Source organism: Haliotis asinina, chromosome 8, assembly GCF_037392515.1.
Source record: "Haliotis asinina isolate JCU_RB_2024 chromosome 8, JCU_Hal_asi_v2, whole genome shotgun sequence".
Lineage (NCBI taxonomy): Eukaryota > Metazoa > Mollusca > Gastropoda > Lepetellida > Haliotidae > Haliotis > Haliotis asinina.
This window is the reverse complement of record NC_090287.1, coordinates 11351361-11371456: the sequence shown is the minus strand read 5'-3', so window position 1 is coordinate 11371456 and position 20096 is coordinate 11351361. Positions and strand designations below refer to the sequence as shown.

At 38.4% G+C, this 20096-nt stretch overlaps 1 protein-coding gene across 1 annotated transcript in view; it reads right to left on the bottom strand.

Moving 5' to 3' along the window:
* Positions 1-524: 524 nt before the first annotated feature.
* LOC137294842 (uncharacterized) overlaps positions 525-20096 on the bottom strand; it is a 64039-nt gene continuing 44467 nt past the window's right edge. Inside the window, exons 15-19 of the mRNA XM_067825968.1 lie at positions 18347-18515; positions 11092-11242; positions 7365-7620; positions 6241-6337; positions 525-5141 (exon numbers count right to left, since the gene is read on the bottom strand). Of these exons, the coding sequence (XP_067682069.1) occupies positions 4823-5141; positions 6241-6337; positions 7365-7620; positions 11092-11242; positions 18347-18515 (992 nt within the window). The 3' untranslated portion in view covers positions 525-4822. The remainder of the gene's footprint in view (positions 5142-6240; positions 6338-7364; positions 7621-11091; positions 11243-18346; positions 18516-20096) is intronic.

The following is a 20096-nucleotide window of genomic DNA, read 5'->3' as shown; positions in this document are numbered from 1 at the left end:
CTCGAGGCAGGATAATCTACATCAGTGCAATAGCTTCGATAAAACAACTTTCTGGTACTGAATAGCTGTACATGGCACTTATTTTCATTTCAATACACATAATCCGGACAGTTTCGTATTACGTATCCGCATGTATGTAAATTTCACCAGGCAAGATATACATTTATACTTGCAAAACTTCTACCGGACGGAATTCATACCATGTGACAATGAGTGTGTGTGGTTTTATGCCGCTTTCAGTAACGTTCCAGCAACACCACAGATCAGGAGAGTGGCCTGATGACAGAGTACCATGACAGGACTCGAACCAGGCTACAGCATCGGCACCTTTCCTCTGCATACAAGAAATAAAATCTTTGTAACACAAGTGTGAACTGATAGCCAAAACTAACAACTCGGTCACATGTGGGAGTGGTGCACTACAGAACAGAGCAATGTTGCACGTCAATCTTACTTTGTAACATTGACACGATTTCACCAAGGTAATACATGTTTATAAGATTATAAACAACACGAGACAGAGCTGGAGAATGTGGATTTATTTGACTGTATACGGTAATGACACGTATGGCCCTATGCAATCCTTAAACCATACTGTGAATACAACTTCACCATCTCTAAACGTATCTGTGCTTAACACAAAAACATACATATACACCTGTTGTGGGAAATATATTACACCTCAATATATATATACCATATCACTATAGGTAGGGCGTTCTCTTGGACTTAAAGTAGACATGCCAGACCCTATTGCCTGTAAAAATTGCCATATTTCATTTTATTGCTGAACAGCTTTCATTTCTATTGCTGAAGGTGTTATCAATTCAATTAATTTCTCAAAATTAAATATGCACAATAACAGGCATTTTGATCAAGGAACAATTCAGATTGATACAAAAACTGTCAGGTGAAAGGTGGTTATTGCAAAGAATTAAGTATCAGCTTATCAAACTGAAAAAAAATCCAAACATTTATAAGTGTTTTAGGTCATTTATTGAATTGGAAATTGTTCTTATGAAGAGAAAAAACAAGTTTCGAGAAAAAGAATTACTTTGGTCAAATGTGAATCACTGGCTTGATGTAGTGTCATATTATGACATGAATCACTGACTGGATGGGATATCAAATTGAGACAGGCAATTTGCTGGATGTCTAGGGTATTCCAAGAGAGCCCCCCACTGGAGGGAAGAGTTGACCACCTCTTTGCTGATGACATCCGAGGCAACACCGGGTGTCACACAGTGATCACAACACTTGAACATGGCCCTAGGGAGTTCAGTAATGCAAAAAGAGTCTAAACACCACCCTTACCCATAACACCTACTTTATATACAGAATTAATCACAAATCACAAATTTATAAGAATTAGTCACCTGTGTACTGTCGTCAGTCTTAAGTTTGTGAAAATACAAAAAAATGTGTGAATATTAACTCCCTCCATGTTACATGAAATGTTATGGCCTTAATTACAATGTAATTGAATAAACAAATATTTCATATTCATGAAAGGCAATAGCTTCTAAAGATTTTGGTTTCAAAAGTAAATACTTACATCACAAAAGAATCTTAGCAATCACTTTTCCAGTTGTCTAAATGAAGTGCTGACTTGTGATGTTCTAGAATTTAATCCATGGAATAAGAAATGATACATGATATACATATACCAAAGAAACAATATGGCTTGAAACAGTTTAACAAAACCTACAAAAACATGGTCCTCATTCTTTTATAGGAACAGGTCTCATAACATATCACAAAACAAATCATCATATTCTTAAAACTAGTGTTTCAGGTTAGGAATGACTTTCATTATGGAAATAAAATGTCAGATGAAATATATTTGGCATTGTTTTGAGAATTTTCCTTTTTTTATCGTAAACATGTTTTAAATTGCAAAATATTTTACACACAGTTATTTTAGATTTACATTATTTTCATACACTTGTTTTTAAAAGTTTTTGATGAACTGTAAATATTTTAACATCTACCGGTAATTCTTCTCCATCACCTGAGAATGAAGTGTATTATGATCAAGTAATCCCTGAATCTCATAAAAATATGATTCAACTTAACAGGATGCAGATAAAAAAAGAATTGTTGAGCACACAATTATGTCAAGAAAACGTCAAAGCAACAACTGTCCTGTCTGTGGGCAATATTCTCCATCAACCTGTGACCATCCCCTAAAAGGGTTTCACATCTCCAAAAGGGACGAGATTGAAAGACTGAAATTTCAAAATAATTTTGAAGGCCCAAGACAGTGACTACCTTTCCAATTATAGACTTCACAACACTATACATATAATAGTATATGAAGCAGATGAGCTGAATATGGTGGCATTTGCTACTGATTAAGACCAATTTCTTTGATAAGGCTTGTGCAGTTAATAAAAAGAAAAAATCCACTGCTTACTGATAACGAATCATAGAATCATTCATTATACAGGGATACCTGAAAGTAGATGGTGTTCCAACAACAGCCTTTGATTTAATTATTTCATCACCATTAATTATCTGGTTTAATGAAAGGAAAATTCATATGCACAGGTTACTAATGAAGAAAAGGAGCATAGCCAGTAGCAAATTACCTTCACATCTTTACACCTGATGAAACATCTAAAAACATGTATAAAAGAGTTCATTGTAAGTAAAACAACATTATAGCACTAGTGCTGTAAAACAAGTTCACAAACAAATGTAGAGTCATTTCTCCAGCGAATAAACCATCACATAAAATGTTCTGAATCATCGGTCTTTGTCCTGTTGTCCTCCGAGAACTCCCTTGAATGTCAGCAAACCATGGCAGTGAGATGTTGCTAGTACATTGTAACAAGAGCTTCTCTCATCAGTGAAGAAGTCGTGATTTGCCAAAACACCATCATCACATAGTTGAGATGTGTTGCCAGAGTATTAATACACTCATTCCTACATGGTTTGTAAACCAAGATGGTGAGATGTTGCCACAGACACAATATGGTGAGATGCTGCCACAAGCCCAAGGAGATGTTACCACAACCCATGATGATGAGAAGTTGTTTGAACGCATGATGATGACATATTGCCACAACCACTTGCAGTAGGATGTTACCATGATCATGTTGTTGCCACAATTGAGGCATAGAGGCACTGCCACAATCCTAACACAATGAGATGTTGTCACAATCCTAAGACAATGAGATGTTGTCACAATCCCAAAACAGTGAGATGTTGCCACAATCCCAAGGCAATGAGATGTTGCCACAATCCCAAGACAGTGAGATGTTGCCACAATCCCAAGACAGTGAGATGTTGCCACAATCCCAAGACAGTGAGATGTTGCCACAATCCCAAGGCAATGAGATGTTGCCACAATCCCAAGACAATGAGATGTTGCCACAATCCCAAGGCAATGAGATGTTGCCACAATCCCAAGGCAATGAGATGTTGCCACAATACAAAGGTAGTGAGCTCGAGATGTTGATGCTTCGCCAAGGTGATTAATTTGCACATTGTCCATTCATCATAAAATTCAAATTAAAATGATAGGTACATGTATCATTTATGAACATCCACTGGGCTTCACTCCTCAATTTTAGGCCACAGAGGCACACAAAATCTCTCCTAGAACTTGTGTGTCCTGAGTCGATTTGTCCATCATTACACCACTTCCAGAAATCAATCCAGTTAAGGTTGTATTGTCAAATAACTGAGACTGAATCCAGGCAGTCAATGCCCTGTCATGAAAACATGAAAATGCACAGGCAGTAATGGAGGTCTCACTGTCAATAAATACTGCAACAATAAATATTACCAATATATACATTTGGTATTTGATGGCAGCTCCACAACGTTCCCTTGTTGCACAAAGGGTAAATCTGTAATTATGTACACTTGTTCCATATAAAACCCCAACAACTAGTTCCACCCAAAGGGAATTACATATGTGAAGCAGTGTTTTTGTCTCATTGGCACTTATGTGTCCATATCCTTTTGTACAAAAAAGCACACACGATCACAAAAATTCCTTTTCAGCTAATCCTTACCAAATCACTGACTGTTCAATTAGCAGCAACCTGTGGTCTTCTTTCACTCAGTTTATTGGACTCTGGTAGAATATTCTCTTGCTGTCCTTTCAGAGAACAAAAGATTGGCATTTTGATGTAAGGGTTTTGTTACCAGTTCTGATAACTGTATCTCACTGAAGTTCATGAAAACACATGTCAGTAATACCTTGTTCTCAGCTGTCAGTCAATCACGGTATAACTGACAAAACATATGTACATTGCAACTTTAAGTTAGTTTTGGTACCCAGTGGTGTGTCATGAATGACATGTCCTTCATACAGATTTGACAGTCACAGAGACAATGATCACCATCAGTCACTGATATCACGATGACAGACCATGACGATGACAGCCCTGGGGATCATAATACTTGTCATCAAGGTCATGGTGATAATCACGGAGAACATCATTCCAGCCTCTGACATCACAAGGCAGTGGTCACATGTTAGCAGTCACTGATACCATGATAGCAGTAACTGAAACCATGGTAGTGGTCACTGAAACGCAGGCAGTAGTCACTGAAACCATGATAGCAGTCACAGAAACCAGGGCAGCGGTCACTGAAACTATGACAACTGTCACTGAAACCATGATATCGGTAACTGAAAGCATGACAGCAGTCACTAAAACCATGACAATAGTGACTGAAACCATGAAGGCAGACATTAAAACTACGATGACAGGCATTGAAACCATGACGACAGTTGTCCCATGTTGATGGGTCCCTCTCACACAACATCATATCACATAGTCACACAATACACACAGTCCTGGTCCTAGGGACTTGAATCACTCTCAGACTTCCTCAGCAGTCTATCTGTGGACTTCCCATGAATACACACATCCACTCGCAGAGACTCCTTGGGCATGGCCACAACTAGTGCTCCAGAGGATGTTCCTGAAGGCTGGGTTGACATGTCATCCACGGAAGAAGAGCTGCTGCTGTTCTCCGAAGTGTTCAGAGGAACATTGATGTTCTCAAGAACCAGATAGTCCCTGTCTTCCTCCATCAGTTCTTCCAGCATCATCCGGAGCTGGGTAAAGCAGGGTCTGTCTGCTGGGTTAGCTGCCCAGCACTGCAGCATGAGGGCGTACCTGAAAGCAGAAATACAACTGTGTCAGCTACTATCACAGGTGCAGTGAGTGAGTAAGTATGCTTGTAGCAATATTTCAGTGATATCATGGCAGGGAACTCCATAAATGAGCTTAACAAAATATGTCCATATAGAGAATTGAACCTGGGTCTTGATTTTGAATGTCACTTGCCATGGTAGTGTCAGCAATGCATGTCAGACTTAACATATATTACAGTGTATAAGCCAACCCCCTAACTTGACAATTAAAGTTCGTGTTGAAATAGTATGTTTCATACATAAGCTGAACCCCCGCGATGGGTTGCAGCCAACTCACACCACAACACATCTGAAGTTAGATCTAGAGTCTTCTATGTAAAACGTAAGTATGTTTGGCAAGACATTCGTTTCTAATAAAGATCATACTGACCATTATTCTAGAAACCCATGTATGTTTTCCTTTCCATATCCACAATAATACCTTAACCCATTCTACACATCAGGCTTGAGTAAGAGTAAGAGTACTTGTAAAAGTTGTCAAATATACAATATGACTTACTATTTCCATTTTTTTTGAGTGACCATGGAATGCAATTCAAGTGACATCTCGGCTTTTGTCCCCGTGAACATACTTACACACACAATGTTTAACGCACGAAGCATTTTCGTCACAGTTCATAACCTAGCACGATGTGTGTACTAAGTTCCATAATATACGCATAGGTGATATTCTACAGACTGCTTGTGTTGGGTCCTCAAAATCTGGCCTATACATGGTGATATATGGTAACATTTAAAAAAAACTGAAAGAACATTTATGCATTTCTACTAAATATACTGCTCCTATTCTGCAAGTAAAGCCTTGAAAGGAACAACATTACTATGTGAAACTACAACAACAAAATCTCAACTGCTATTGGAGATGATATCAGATAACCTTCAGCTAATTACCAATGCCACCTCAGGGGAAGACGTTTTTATCACTAATTGTGAAATAAGGAAGATCTCACATTGAAGACACAGAGAAAAGATCGGGAGGACAGGGGATGCAATTTGATCCTCTTCCTTAAGAAGCCTTAAGATGTGAGGTCAGCGGTATTGAAACCCAAGTCAATACTCACAGTTCATCTGAACAGTTGCTTGTCTTCTCCATCCTGTAGCCATTCACAAGAACATAGTAGAGATCAGACAGCGCTATATGAGGGTAGGGTGAAGCACCTGGAATCAAACATCACATGGTCACTTTCAACCATGATATGAGACTAGACAATAAGACAGGTTAGTATGAGTGAGGGAGTGAATATGGTTTTGTGCAGTTTTTAGTAATGTTCCAGGAGCATCACCTAGGTCAGGAATAGAACCCGGGTCTTTGGTGTAACGAGCGGACGCTTTAACCACGGCTAGCCTATCCCGCTGCCCCAAACGTTATAGTGGATGACAACTTCCTTATTACATTAGGATGAGATATTTCGGTACATGTTCTTTTAGATTCTTTACAACGGTATGATGAAAAGTCTCATCATAATATAATTAAGAAGTTGTTATCCATAAAGTATCTTACATTTTTTATTCATCAACTTCTAAAATGCCAATCAAACAGACAAGACAATGTTCAAAATTGGGAACATGCTCTCTTTTTCACTTTTTGAAAGAGTCTGCAAGTGACTGATCGCAGTGAGAAATATTCCAGTTATATCACTGCAGCAGGAAATAGTTGAGGCTTGACTCAATAAAGATTTGGATGGTGAGAGCACAAGTAGTGGCTGATGTGATCAAAGTAAACTGACACATGACTTTCTGGGTAAAACATTTGAATCATCTGATCCGTGGTAGACAGATCTAGTAATGGACACTGGGTACTGCTATTTCCATTCATCATGATGAAAAGAATGAGTGGGTGAGCTTAGTTGTATGCCACTTTCAGCAATATCATGGAGGGGAACACCAGAAATGAGCTTCATACACTGAACACATGTGAAGAATTGAACCTAGGCCTTAAGAGTGACGGAAAAATGCCATAACCATTAGGCTACCCAATTGCTCCATATTATGAAAAGAACTGTAGCTATGGTATCAGCGTGCATATCCTGAGGCAATGATCTATAATTTAAAACAATATCATGCATACAGTCTGGAATATGAAGTGTCAATCAAAACATGTTACAGACAACAGGAGCTGTTGCAAGGAATGCAATGCATGTTTCCATTTCACATTTGACAAGATGACCTGTTCTAATATACATACCCATTGTTACAATTTCCCAAAGCAGGATGCCAAATGACCACACATCGCTCTGGGTGGTGAACACCCTGTCTCTCAAGGACTCAATAGCCATCCATTTGAGAGGAAGCTTCCCATTGGTCAGTTTCTTGTACTGGTTGTCATTGTAGATGTCACGTGACAGGCCAAAATCACACAGCTTGACCACCTTGTTGGGGCCGAGTAAGACATTGCGGGCAGCAAGGTCACGATGGACATATCTTCGATCAGTTAGGTATTCCTAGGAAAAGAAGAACAGACTGTGAAACCAACATAATCCAAAACTTGTGTATATCAAGACTCAACACAGCTTCAGTTTGCCAACAAATACCGAGTGCTGAAGAGATGGTGTGTGGAAGTACGCAATCCTACTAGTCCCAATTATGGTGACCTTACTCTCTTTGCTGGTCATGTGAAGTTGAGGTTTTAATGCATTCTTATGGATAGCTTTGTCTCTTTAAGTCTGAATGATAGTTATGACCATAAGTATGTGATAGCCTACTTATTTACCTCACTTTTGTTGACTGGCTTATACTTTAGATTTAGTCAGTGTTTCTGTATCCTCATGTTACGGGTCTACAGACACTTTAGAACATTCATCGTTGTTTCAATTATCACATGAACAATCCTACAACATGTCATTAACTCAAAAAACCAATACCATTATCCCAAATACAAACCATTATTCAAGAATTTACAATGTTTTTTGTGATGCAATAGCCCTCATTACAGTACGAGTGAGCACTGCTGAATCTATGCTCCCAAAAAAGAGTGAAAAGGAAATGCGTTGTTTATCTTATATACTAGATGATGTATGTGGGTCACCAGGTGCAGGGACACAATATACCAGCTAATGGTCGATCAGCCTGTCAAACATCATTTGTCTGTTCAGCCTCCAAAGCCACAACTATGTCAGAAGAAACATTCTACTGATACCCTGGCTTATATCCTTTACAAAACAGGGCACAAACATGCAGCAAAATGTCTTGAGAATTACTATAAAACAGTTGACAATCCCCTGCTGAAGTGCAGTAAACAACGCACAAGGGGTATATCCCAACCACAGCAATTCCCATATGTTATTCCAGTGTCATTACAGGTCAGGAGATCCGAACAGCTGTTTGTAGGGTGCATTTCACAACTCAGACAGAACTCATAGTACCAAACCTATAACACGTTATGGTTAATTTCACTCCAAGTTTTCAATGTAAATATTGACAAAGTAAACTTCTTATGCCTATCTGGTGACTAGGAAGATTGAAAAAAAGCCATTATCAGAAAGTTTGCGAAAGCTGTTTATTGGAACCTGGTCGAGTTGAGAGTCTGTCATATCTCCAGACAGGTCTTGTTGGCTTTTGAGTGGAAACATTGGCCTCTGTGTACAACTAACATGACTAAGTCATTAAACAAAACCTGTTTATCTAACACTTTTTAAAATGCTTCCCTGAGATGCTTATCGTTTTGCCATCTGTGCCTGGGCAAAGTGGGTACGCAAAAAGCTAATGCACAACAAACTTGTGATGTTACACTGAAACGCGATTTATCTTTTCTTGTTAGAGGGCATGCAATTTCTTTATATTTCCTACGTCAATGATGGCAAGGCAGATAGATTGAATATCTAACAGGTGAAATGAATGCCAGAATGTTTATTTTAATTTCACCTTGATTGTTGTTCAATAAAACTCCATGGAGGAAACTAGCTACAGATGAGTGCATTACTTGCTTGGCACAATGGTCTTGGAAGGTGGGAACAGTTGCCAAGCAACCTGACATTACCAGACTTTAAAACAGTTCAACTGTAGTGTTTGTTGTGCAGCCCATTTTTTACAGTGATTACATGCATTTCAAGTGAATTCCCTCTGGTGGTGTGTAATATGACAACATACTGATGGAATGCTTGAGTAGAAGCATCTTTATAGGATTTACAACTTGATGTGTTGCAGTGAAGAAATCCAAATTGCAGAAGTGTTTGTTTGTTTAATACTGCACGCTCAGCAGTCAGTACCTATTGGAGTCTGAACCAGACAACCCAATGATCAATGTTATAAGTCAGAATCTATGCAAATGGGATATAATACCATGCATCAACCACATCAGTGTGTCGACCACCTGTTGTTATCTCTTACAACAAACCAATGTTGTTGAAAGACCTATTTTAACCCATACCTTTACAAAGTTAGTTGAGAGTGAGTGAATGTTACAATGTCTTCAGCAATATCCCAGCACTGTCCTGGAAGAAAAGGCTGCACAGTCTATCCTGGTTAGTAGGGAATTGTTGACAGTGAGAGAGTAAGGTGAACACCACTTTAAACAGTATTCAGTTATGTCAATACATGTGCGCTGAATGTGGTTTGAAGTCCCAAGAGGTACAGGTCTCATGAGTATATCATAAATTGGACTTTCAGCAAAGTAGACTGATGTAAACAAGTTCTGTTTAAAATACCCCGTACTTAAAAGTCACCATAACGAAATTTCTAACTAACTGTATGGGGGATTCGACCAGATTAACTGTTTCCTTGAATAGTCCTTTATGACTGTTCCCCACATGATATAGAGAGATGAGTTTGATGTCATTCTGGACATAATTTCAGTAATAACAAAAGCACAACCCTAGGAGTTTAAAGCCAACACCACCCTCCCTAATGAAGAACACTTAGCAACATCCTAATCATGAATTTATTAATACACACGCTACAGCAAATCAAAATACATCACAAAATTATTACCCTTCATCTGTGATGATAGATTTCCCTCAGGGGCAATCTATATAACAATCTATAAATGGACATTTATGAGATATCTTTATGATATCCCCAGACAGTCAAAAAGCAGTGAAAAGTAACACTGTCTACAGTAATTAAACCACTCTGTTAGCAAATATAACCGAGATGAATATTACAAAGTCCAAAAATCTTTACAGATTCATACTTGGAATGTTCAGTAGGAAATCTTTTGAGTTTTTTTTCAGCATGGGCATCTTCAATACTTTATCCTTATAATTCATACATGTTAAATGTATTAATATTTTAAACATAAACTTCAAGTTATTACATAAATATGTTCTTGATTGTTGGCGAGGCCTTACCTTCATCATTATAGCATTAACTACATGTCACTAGTTTTATGCCGCTTTTAGCAATATTCCAGCAATATCACGGTGGGGAACACCAGATATGGGCTTCACACATTGTACTCATGAGGGGAATCTAACCTGTGTCTTCATTGTGATGAGCAAACGATTTTATCACTATGCTACCCTACTGCCCCATTCAAACTTATATGACTATTACTGCTTTTGCCCATGAAAGAACATCAAGAATCAATTTCACAAACAGTATCCTTGAATTGAGTGAGTGACTGAGTTTAGTTTTCCACCACTTTCAGCAATATTCCTGGAATATCAAGGCAGGGGACTCCAAAAATATCCTTGAAGAATGTCAAACTGGACCTTGCACCTGCTGAACATGTACCAAAGCACTGCCCTATAAGCACAGTTTTTGTCAGTGTTAAGACAACTGCTGTATATTCAAGACAATTTAGTTCCATGTCTTATTCATGGATTGTCAGAATGAAACTTTTAAAGTCAAAACTTTAGTCAAACACAAAGAAAGACAGTCCAATGAAGCACCTTGCTGGTTACTACATAAATGCAGGTTTACTGGTTTTTCATATTTTTATTATCATTATTATCAGTTGATAATTAAAGACTTACCATTGCCATGGCCACTTGTCTAGCAAAGGACAACATGTCAGTCGGGGTGATGAAATAGTTTTCAATGCCACCAGAATCATCAACCATGGAGTATGCAATTTCACTGGCACCATCAGACCGCTTCCGAAGATCCCCCTCCAGACGACACTTCCTGCAATATTGATGAATACTCTTGACGAACTGACTAGCATCCCTGAAGGGACATGTTTGTAATCAAGTACTCGATACCATCCTTTCTGTAGATTGAAATGAGTTTGCATCTGATGAGGGAAGAAGTTTATCTTTTGTCATCAAATGTGATGAATTATTGAAAATAATTACATGCCACAAATATGAAGAACAGACATGAACTATGGAAGTTCACCTGGGATTACAATACTAATTACTAGTGGAAGATTTGCAAGTTTACACCTGATTGTGGAAGTAAATTCAATCTACTATACAGTCTGACAATGGACAAGGTGAGCTAAACATGTCAGACACATGCTGCTATTATTCCAATGGTGTCTAGTACAATGAAATGTCCTACTTTATCGGAGTCTGGAGCTAGCCAGTAAACAGGAGGACAATTGTCAGGGAATAGGATCAAGAAAAGGAAGAGGCAAAGAAAGACAATGGATGTGATGAAGTTGGATGAGATGAGATGGGATGGGATGGGATGGGATGGAATGGGGCGATGGGAAGGAGATGGAATGTGAGCCTAAGAGTGAGCGAGTACAAGGTAGGAACACTAAGTGCATTGGAGGATATGGGTAAAAATATCAGTAAGGGGTTCTAAGAGGGAATGAAGAAGTGGTGAAGGTGTTGCTGGTGAAGGTCCTGCTGGTGAATGTGCTGCTGGTGAAGGTGTTGCTGGTGATGGTCAGAGTTGAAGGCTAACAAAAAGGACCACAGCTGGTGGCAATGGGAACTCAGGGACAGAGGAATGGAGAGGTGACGGGGGACAGGGGACAAGAACAGGAAAAACAATGTGAACATTCATAAAAAGCCAGTCAGTGTATGGGCTGGACAGGGATTATGATGGAAGTTTAAGGGATGCTAAACTTCATGAAACAAAGAATATTCATTTTGCATGCGTGGAGCCAAACACTAAGCTTTTCTAGACAAAACTGTCTGCATTAATTGAAAACGTTCCCTTCATCATCTCTACACATGCCCCATGAACAAGGCTATGTAAAAAGTAGCACCAGATTCCATACTTTGGAACCTGCAGAAACATTGCCTCACTCACTAAACATATTCCATCACAGCAATAACTATTTGTGTTGGCCCTCTCTGAATCCTCACAATAAATAAGCATCCATTGCCAAAGTGCATCACCTTCTTAACAATAGCACATTTATTTTCATGTTTTCATCATATTTGTGTACATCACACTTACTTTAAACATAGCACTAATTAGTCCAACAAGATAAACACTTCAAAGTTACACTTTGTATACACACATGCTTCCTGTACCCACTGCTTTCCTGATTATGTAGTATGTTTATATCAGTGCTTCACGAAATTGACATCTGTCGATGGATGTGTATTTCATTTCCTACACCTTGTTTCTACCATCAGCAACTACAAGTCCAGCTCCCAGCCGGCTTGTTCAAGTATACATGTCATGCATCCGTAGTTTTCAAATAAACCCTCAACAGTAATATAGTAACAACATGTTCTGCAAGTTTGCACGGAACTTTTTAAAGATGGTGTTTTGAAGAATTTCATCAATTAGTTTTGCACATTGCATAACAGGCATTTCTGGATTGATTTTGAAAATAAACATCTATTTCATAAACATCTGTTGCCAGGAATTCATTCAAACAAGATCGGGAACAGAATTTACAGCTCTACCTCACTTTACCTACCTGGGACTTGCAAGCTTTCACACCAGCTTGTTAATACTATTGTGGCTGGGACTATTTTCAGAAATCTCATTGTTACTGCAGTATTAGTTCAGTGAGCATGGCTTTACACAAAGTAAGAATATTTCAATATCAGTATTAATGTAACATCAGGAATGGGTTCCTCACTTTGTGATGATTTGGAATCAATGTGAATACAGCAAATACTTCAACCTTTGGGATTTGGAATCAATGTGAATACAGCAAATACTTCAACCCTTGGGATTTGGAATCAATGTGAATACAGCAAATACTTCAACCCTTGGGATTTGGAATCAATGTGAATACAGCAAATACTTCAACCCTTGGGATTTGGAATCAATGTGAATACAGCAAATACTTCAACCCTTGGGATTTGGAATCAATGTGAATACAGCAAATACTTCAACCCTTGGGAGTTGGAATCAATGTGAATACAGCAAATACTTCAACCCTTGGGATTTGGAATCAATGTGAATAGAGCAAATACTTCAACCCTTGGTTACCTCATTGTCCAAAATTAATATAAAAAATAAATACCACTAAATTGAGGCAGTGAATTTAGTTTTAACCCTGTAAACAATACCCAGGTTATTTCACTCCAGCATCAGCTCCTCTGTGAAAAGTCAGGTTTCAAATGGTCCTAAGCCATCCTTGTTGGAGTTGCAGTGGCTGAGAGGGTCAGACGGCTGATTTTGTGTGCTGGCAATTAGGTGCCTGATTCTGAGGGTGAAGGTTTGAATCCCAGATGGGACTCAACACAACAAATAAATGTACAAGTATCTGTATTTTACAAAACGAGTGTAATCCCAAATATAACATGTTATGTTTGCATCATATTGAAGATTTGGGTCAGAACTGGTTTTCAAAAGCCAATGCTTTTGAAGAAGTTTCAATATGAAAAAACATTAAACAGTTTATATTTGTACTGGTAGTTTAAAAAAATAATATGTGAACACTTCAACTTTCAACAGATCATTCCTTCTGCCAAAGTTGTTTAAACGTAACTCCATTTCACAAAAGTTCTCACCTACAAATTCAGGTTTATTAGGATAAGAGATTTGTATCAGATTGCAGGAATGTACTGTCTGGTGCCAAGAACTGCATGATGTTGTGTCTGCCCTGATAAGAAGGTGACGGTTACTCAGTCATCTCGATCAGACGTGATAAAGTCATTAATTGATTACACTGTATAGCTCGAGTTCAGGAATAAATAACAGTCTTTCAGTGCACAAGTTTGCCTGGTAGTTTCAATTTTTATATCTCTTATTTATATCATATTCCAGCTGTATGACAATGACCTGTAAGATATGCATTGATGAATCTTGTAAATTTGTTCCAAAGAATATTCCACCAATGAAGTCCAGTAGTGGCTGTTTACCCAAATACTTTGATCTTGACCTAAAACTGTCTGACCTTGACCTAAAACTGGGCTTCTTTTGACACTGACTGATGATCTGACACCTCTGACCTCGACCTATGAAACCTTCAACAAATGACTTCAAATGTACCTTACTAGATGACTTCTGACCAGTGAGATATTATATGCTTTTTTTAAAAAAATACATATGAATTTAGACACAGTGGCGATAAGACATCAGCATTATTTTATCAAAGAAGCTCAGTTTTCACCGCAAGACATACAGATATCTCTTAGTCCTTCCCCTCCAGACAGCCAAGCGTCATAATGAATTAAGCTCTCAAGCAATGGCTTTTATCATCAAGGCATACACGCCAAGCATAACATCAGTCTTTTGAGCTTTGGCGAAAGTATGAGTGTCAAAAGCACCAGTTAACAATTTTCCTGATAGAACGATATCAGATAATTCGTTATACAGTTCCTTGCATTGAACTGCTTCTTAAAGAAGATGCCAAATATAAGCAAATTGTAGCAAAGATAAGATAGTTTCATAACAGCACAAGTAGGTGATAAGATACACAGTGCACTTGTGATGATATTAACAAATTTCATCAACTACAAGCATCTTATTTTCTGAGTGTTTAATCCATTTTTTGTCTCTCTGCACTCACAAGACATCAAGAATATCAGATGTGAAGTACATTGCACTCATTGTTTTATCAAACCTTTTAAAAATTTATACTTTTGAAACTCTTTAAGAGCATTAGGAATATCACTGATTTGAACGATAAAACCTAAAATCTGAAAGTGTTTTCCAAGTCAATGTTAGGGTACTTACAATTTAAAGTGTATGTTTCCAGCATACTGGTACCAGTGATTAAGTGAGTGAGTTAAGAGTTACAGTCACATCTGCAAAATTTCAGCACATTCTGACTAAAACAAGTTTTGAAGTTACCATAAATACATGTAAACAAGTTAAAGCCTGTCAACAAAGGACTTTAAAAACAACTAGATCAGTTATGAATATAAATTTGCAAATGATTAAGGGGAAGAAAAGGAGTTTAAGCATACTGTTTTCCTAGATACAATCAAAAAGTATTTATGTTAAATTATACTACAGAGAGTAATCTTATTTAAAGGCTACTTTTTTCTGGTTTGCAGATTTGTTTGGATCCTGACTTGGATATATTAGAAAAAATGCATTTCAGAAAATATGTGACATTAATGCCACAGATTAGCCTCTTTCGATTCATCATATTCTTGAAGACTAAATAGTAATCAATAGTTTCATTTGGATATATGAAAATCTATGATTACTCCAGATGTTCACAAAGATGTTCGAGTTTGTTCTTTCATAATATGCTACAATGTAACATTTGTATTTCTTGCCTGTCTTGTATTTCTTGTATGTTTCTTATTTTACTTTTTCAAGCAGAGGTAATTTTGTTCCACTGCTCACAGAAACCATACACAGTACATAAAATCGTAAACACTTTTCCATTTTTGCTGGTGAATTTTAATACTTCTCTCATCAGTACAGGTTTGGTTAGGAAGTAAAACTCGAATCTCAGTACATTAATTTTACTTTCTTTAATATAAATCCAGTCAATCGAACCATTAAATAACATTTCATAAACAACAAAAAAGACATAAAAAATTTCCAGAAGCTTGGAGACTGAAGTCAGACTAAAGTGACGAGTGATGCTCTTAAGGAATGCTGCTAATTCAGCACACAAAGCACTCAGAGGTTAATGAGGTGCACGCATGTATTTAGCAACACTTCCTCAGTGCATGTTGACTTAAATGTAAGACATTCCATCCAGCTTTGCCTGTAGATAACATTAGTTAATGATCATCAGACCTTTGGCAACAGATTCCTGAAAGGAAGTCTCCAAGAGTACTTTAATCTTTTTGTTTTCTTGCTTTCTCAGTAAACTTAACTTAAGGATGTGTTACCAATGCAGATGCTTATAGGTTCCATGAATGTGGGAAGATGGCAGAAATTGATGGCATCCAATTTTCTTTACCATACTGAAACTTGAAACTGACACCTCTGTCATCAAAATCTCAAAATATGCAAGATCTATTCGTATCTATAACTGCACTGAGGATGGTCTATTGATTGATGCACAAAACCATCATACATTGCTGGTAATAATACTAGATGCTGATTAATTTACAAATATATACATATCAATATGACAAAATGTTCAAGCTTCTCAAAGCAAGTGACCTATTGCTAAAGACATATTGTGTACATGACTACAGCTCTGTGAACACACCTTCTGTAGGTATTAATCAAGGTGTTCTTCCTTGATGACTTTGGCAAAGGCAACACACACAAATGCCTTGGTTCACAGGGAGACAAATGTGCATTACAAAGTGCATGCTATCAACTCCTTTCACACATTCACTGCACCCATTTAAGACTAGAGTTATTTGTTTCTATTGAAATTAAATATATTTAGTGTCAGTATTAGTTTCTCTCTCAGTGTTTGTGTGGTTTTATACCACAGTCAGCAATGTTCACCCTAACTGCAGATTTCAAATGTCCAAGTCTGGACCACAGGAAACACTGACTGACATAGTGAGCATGAACCATGCCATGAAACAAGCCATCAAGCCTGGCCACCCAATCCACTAAGTCTCTTACTGTGCAGTCAGGTACTAGGGACCAATTCTGTATCCCCAAGGAAGCAACTGCAGGGACTTCATCAGGAACTATGAATTTCATAAAAAAATATGTTTGGCTAAACGCAAACAACTAATTGTCTTCCTTATCAAATTGAAAGTCGTCCAAAACTGTAAGTATGGTTAACAAACTGGTTGCCAGCTCTATCATACACAACACATTACTCTGGGGTCTGTGCTCTTCTTATCACATGAACAAATTGAATTATCAAGATTCAAGAACATGAATTTAAATGAAAAGGTTGGAATGTCTTTTCTTAAGTGAAGACAACTGGAGAACTGCCATATCTACAGAGTTTAGTGGTGGTATTATCTACACACCAAGGACTCCTTGTAAAAGGAGTGTTTGCATCTTGTCCCTTAAACCCTTTACCTGTACACATTAACATCCTGTACCTGTACACATTAAGATCCTGTACCTGTACACATTAGTATCATGTACACATTGGGATCCTGTACCTGTAAACACAGGGATCTCGCTCCCTGTACATATTGTGATCATGTACTTGCACACATTATGATCTTGAAGCTGTAAACATTCAAAGATCCTGTACACACTGGCATCATAGACAATCTTTCGCATGTGTACCTTTACATCTGCAATACAGCTGAACCCTGCACACTAGGGACAAACCACAGGTTATTACCTATGAGAGCGAAACATATCAGGTTTCATATCTTTCATACGATGCCACTGGGCACAATATTACTTTGTCATGGTGACGCGACGTCATGAACATTGCCATGATGTCATGGTTCTTCTGTGACACTGCGTTCTACATACAGCGATGGCAGGTATTCAGCCCATGTTTGAATGTAGATTTGGGTTTATTTTCCTCAATTTAATGCCTTTGGTAATAAACAAAATATTATATTCATGCCCATCACATACTATGTTCACAACACTCATGCCAAAGTACCAATACTTAGGCACTCATGTCATAAACATGGTATGACATGGGCACTCATATAATATCCCCTGTATACACTGACCACCACTGACACACCTGTTGCTAACATGCTTACGAGAAGTAGGTGGTGCATGGCAATGAGCAAATCCATTTGCTTTGTGAAAGGGAGAGCAGATGTAGGTTAGTACATGTGTAGTGCATGACGCTGAAACTGATTCTGTGCATAGCTGCACACACCCTGCACATGAGACTCTTATGTGGCCGATGTAGCACTACATCTGATTGTCGACAATCTTGGGTCCCTTCATTCACAATGGCAAGCACCAGTGGGTGCCAACCATACATGCTAACACAGGCCAATTGTCAGGTCAGTGCTCAACTTATCCTTGAGTGCCATGACACCAATGGGTACTAGGTATACTCACTTCATAAAGTTCTGGAGATTGCCATGAGGTATAAACTCCATGATGAGGGCAATAGGCTCATTGAGGGTACATGCTCCTATCATGGCTACAATGTTAGGGTGAGAGCCGACACGCTTCATCAGGTTGATCTCTGCAACCAGGTCTTCCTTGTATGACAATGGTGCTCCCTCTGAAACAGGTAAACATCTGGTTAGACCAATGAACAATACCTGTGCCAAAGTCTCCTTGTAACACTGAGGCTCTTGAGAAACAGCTGTATACAAGCAGCTGGGTCAGCAAGCCACCTTTCCCTCACTACCTCTTTGTCAATGACAGACCCACCAAACCCATGAAACCTTGCTTGTAAACACCAGGTTCTCCAAACCACCCTGTAAATAGGCACATGAAACCTTGTAAGCACACCAGGTTCTCTTAACAGTTGTAACTGACAGGCCCTACAAAACCTTTGTGTAAATAACCCAACCAAACCCTTCCGGTAAATATTCCCACAAAACAAAACTGACCTCCTTTTACAAGACATGCCAACCAAACCTCTCTGAAAATAAATCCACCAAACCTTGAAAAATGCTATTCCCACCTAAACATCCTTGAAAATGACAGGTCTAACAAACATCCTTATAAACACCAGGCTTAGCCACCCTGCTTATAATACAGGGTCTAACGAAACAGCTGGAGGAAAAAGTTGTCACCCCCTGTCACCAATACCAGGTCCTCCCAGCCATCATTGTAAGAAAGATGGACCCTTCTAAATATTTAATTTAATGTGCTACCTCCCCTCATAAAATTCCCAAACAAAAGAACATAGCCAAGTTGGCATTTCAATCATAAACAGGCAAACAGGGCCTAGATTATCGAAGCTCTCTTAGCACTAAGATAGTTGTAAGTTAATGTTAATGTATGGCACTCACGACTATCTCAGCGCTAAGAGAGCTTCTAAAATCTAGGCCTAGGTGATTAGAACAGTCGTGAAAGGCTCTGAGCAGCCTGAATATGACACAGTTCCAGTACAGCCATGAATCAGTCTTCAACACAGTTAAGATTCCAGAATAATTTCTGCTAATGTTAGATCTGACTCACGGCAGAAAAGATGATTCAAATATTCTAACTACTTTACATGTATGTAGGGTCATAGTTCGACTTTCATTACCCCTCACGTAGGACACAAAATACATATTAAAACATGCATCAGCAGTATCTCTCTGAAACTTATCTCTTCACAAGTGACACAAAAACCTTATTTCAAACATGTATTCACCATCAGTTTCCTTATAAAAAGCACTGTTGAAAGTGTCCAGGTGATCATCGGCCTACACAAATAGCCCTGTTTATCAAATACAAGCCCATAGCATCGCATTCTAACTTTAGAAGCCAGATTAAAAGGTGGTTGGGCTATTTAGGAGGAAGTGAGCACTGTTGTGCCCCAGCCTCATCCCTCCAGCATCAAAGCATGTGTTCTACAGCATCTGATGCTGCTAAGAGTGAGAGGGATCTAGACAAGTGTCTATCTAAGGCTATGGACTGTATGTTCAGGGTAGCTACCAGCCGTCTGTGTTTGTTTTCCTTCATTTTTATTCTCCTTGCATCCTTGGATGATAGGGTAAGACAATCAACTAAGTGCTGCTTCACCGAGGAACACCGGCAGAATGATCTTCCTCACTGTGCGAAGACTGGAATCTGTTTAAAGTTGGAATAATCGTCTTTGTCTGGCATACATCTCAACACTAATGATCCCTTAACTCTAGCTTTGCTT